We start from the raw sequence: 3,006 nt of genomic DNA, 5'->3' as shown, positions 1-3,006 counted from the left end.
GAAGCTCCAGACGTGGACATCCCCGGTGCAGGAGGGAAGCTGAAGATGCCCAAGCTGAAAATGCCCAAATTTGGGGTTCCTGGCCTAAAAGGGGAGCTCCCCAGTGTCGATGTGTCGCTACCAAAGGCCGAAGTTGACGTTTCTGCCCCCAAAGTTGACGTGAAAGGCCCCAAAGTTGACCTTTCTGCCCCCAAAGTTGGCATTGAGGTGCCCAATGTTGACATCAAGGGACCCAAAGTTGACATTGAGGTGCCCAAAGTTGACCTGAAAGGCCCCAAATTTGACATCAAGGGCCCCAAAATGGACGTTGAAGTGCCTGATTTTGACATCAAGGGCCCCAAAATGGACATTTCTGCCCCCAAAGTTGACGTCAAGGGCCCCAAAGTTGATATTGAAGTGCCTGACTTGGACATGAAAGGCCCCAAAGTTGACGTTGAGGTGCCCAACGTGGACATCCCCGGTGCAGATGGGAAGCTGAAGATGCCTAAGTTGAAAATGCCCAAATTTGGGGTTCCTGGCCTAAAAGGGGAGCTCCCCAGTGTCGATGTGTCGCTACCAAAGGCTGAAATGGACATTTCTGCCCCAAAAGTTGACATTGAAGTGCCTGATGTTGACATCAAGGGCCCCAAAGTTGACATAAAAGGACCCAAAATGGACATTGAAGCTCCAGACGTGGACATGCCCAGTGCAGATGGGAAGCTGAAGATGCCTAAGTTGAAAATGCCCAAATTTGGGGTTCCTGGCCTAAAAGGGGAGCTCCCCAGCGTTGATGTGTCGCTACCAAAGGCTGAAATGGACATTTCTGCCCCAAAAGTGGCCGTGGACGTGCCCAGTGTGGATCTGAAAGGCCCACAAGGGAACCTGAAGGGCCCCGCGGTGACGATGCCCGACCTGCAGCTCAAGGCGCCCCACATCTCCATGTCTGACATCGACCTCAACCTGAAGGGCCCCAAAATGGACGTTTCTTCCCCCAAACTGGAAGGGGAGCTCAGAGCGCCCGGGATGGATGTCACGGCTCCGAACATTGACATCGGGGTGCCCAAAGTTGACCTGAAAGGCCCCAAATTTGACATGAAAGGCCCCAAAGTTGACATTGAAGTGCCCGACGTTGACATCAAGGGACCCAAAGTTGACATAAAAGGACCCAAAATGGATGTTGAAGCTCCGGATGTGGACATCCCCAGTGCAGGAGGGAAGCTGAAGATGCCTAAGTTGAAAATGCCCAAATTTGGGGTTCCTGGCCTAAAAGGGGAGCTCCCCAGTGTCGATGTGTCACTCCCAAAGGCTGAAATGGACATTTCTGCCCCCAAAGTTGATGTTTCTGCCCCCAAAGTTGATGTTTCTGCCCCCAAAGTTGACATTGAAGTGCCTGATGTTGACTTGAAAGGCCCCAAAGTTGACATTGAAGTGCCTGACGTTGACATCAAGGGACCCAAAGTTGACATAAAAGGACCCAAAATGGACATTGAAGCTCCAGATGCAGGAGGGAAGCTGAAGATGCCCAAGCTGAAAATGCCCAAATTTGGGGTTCCTGGCTTAAAAGGGGAGCTCCCCAGTGTCGATGTGTCACTCCCAAAGGCTGAAATGGACATTTCTGCCCCCAAAGTTGACATTGAAGTGCCTGATGTTGACCTGAAAGGCCCCAAAGTTGACATTGAGGTGCCTGATGTTGACATCAAGGGTCCCAAAGTTGACCTGAAAGGCCCCAAAATGGACATTGAAGCTCCAGACGTGGACATCCCCGGTGCAGGAGGGAAGCTGAAGATGCCCAAGCTGAAAATGCCCAAATTTGGGGTTCCTGGCCTAAAAGGGNGAAGCTCCAGACGTGGACATCCCCGGTGCAGGAGGGAAGCTGAAGATGCCCAAGCTGAAAATGCCCAAATTTGGGGTTCCTGGCCTAAAAGGGGAACTCCCTAAGGTCGACGTATCGCTCCCAAAAGCTGAAGTTGACGTTTCTGTCCCCAAAGTTGACATTGAGGTGCCCGACGTTGACCTGAAAGGCCCCAAAGTTGACATTTCTGCCCCCAAAGTTGACGTTTCTGCCCCCAAATTCGATCTGGATCTGCCCGATTTCGAGGCCCCGGAGGTGAAATCGAAGGGTCTGAAGCTTCGTCTGCCTGAACTCAACGTACAGAGCCCCAAACTTGGCCTCCCCGACGTCGATATCAGCCTGAAAGGACCCAAAATAAAGGGAGACCCCCCAAAGGTGTCCGGGGAACTCACAGGACCCAAAGTGGACGTGGAGGGTCCCGGGTTGGGGGTCGAGGGTCCCGAAGTGGATTTGGAGTGTCCAGAAGGGAAAATCAAAGGTCCTAAATTTAAGATGCCCAAATTGAACATCAAGGGGCCCAAACTGAGCAAACCCGACGTGGATCTGAACCTAAAAGGACCTAAAATGAAGGGAGAAATGGACGTTTCCGGCCCCAAAATAGAGGGGGAACTAAAAGGACCCGGGATCAACCTGAAGGGTCCCGACGTCGACCTGGAGTGTCCCGAAGCCAAATTGAAAGGACCCAAAATGAAACTGCCCCATTTTAACCTGACGGGACCCAAGTTTGAGGGGGCCGATATTGAGGTGGGGGTCCCAAAAGTAGAAGGGGAGATTTCGGGACCAGAAGTGGAATTGGAAGGGCCGGAATTGGAGGTAGGAGGGGGAGCAGAAGGGAAATGGAAAGGACCCAAATTCAAGATGCCAAAACTCAACATCAAGACGTCAAAGATCTCGGTGCCTGACGTGGATCTGAACCTGAAAGGACCCAAAGTGAAGGGGGACGTGGAGGTGAATGTCCCAAAGATGGAGGGAGAGATAAAGGGACCCCAGGTGGACATCAAGGGACCCAAAGTGGACGTGGACCTTCCTGATGTGGAGCTGGAAGGACCCGAAGGGAAAGTGAAGGGGCCCAAGTTCAAGATGCCTGAGATGCACTTCAAGACACCAAAGATCTCCATGCCTGACATCGACCTGAACCTGAAAGGACCCAAAGTGAAGGGAGACGTGGATGTGTC

The 3,006-nt window shown here is 52.3% G+C and overlaps 1 protein-coding gene across 1 annotated transcript in view; it reads left to right on the top strand.

The window, feature by feature from the left end:
- LOC107307076 (neuroblast differentiation-associated protein AHNAK-like) overlaps positions 1–3,006 on the top strand; it is a 20,888-nt gene that overhangs the window by 5,016 nt on the left and 12,866 nt on the right. The window contains 2 exon segments of the mRNA XM_032441670.1: positions 1–1,815; positions 1,817–3,001. Of these exon segments, the coding sequence (XP_032297561.1) occupies positions 1–1,815; positions 1,817–3,001 (3,000 nt within the window).

This window comes from Coturnix japonica, unplaced genomic scaffold (assembly GCF_001577835.2).
Source record: "Coturnix japonica isolate 7356 unplaced genomic scaffold, Coturnix japonica 2.1 chrUnrandom477, whole genome shotgun sequence".
Taxonomy (NCBI): domain Eukaryota; kingdom Metazoa; phylum Chordata; class Aves; order Galliformes; family Phasianidae; genus Coturnix; species Coturnix japonica.
Note: the sequence above shows the minus strand (reverse complement) of the source record. Positions and strands in the feature narration are given on the sequence as shown.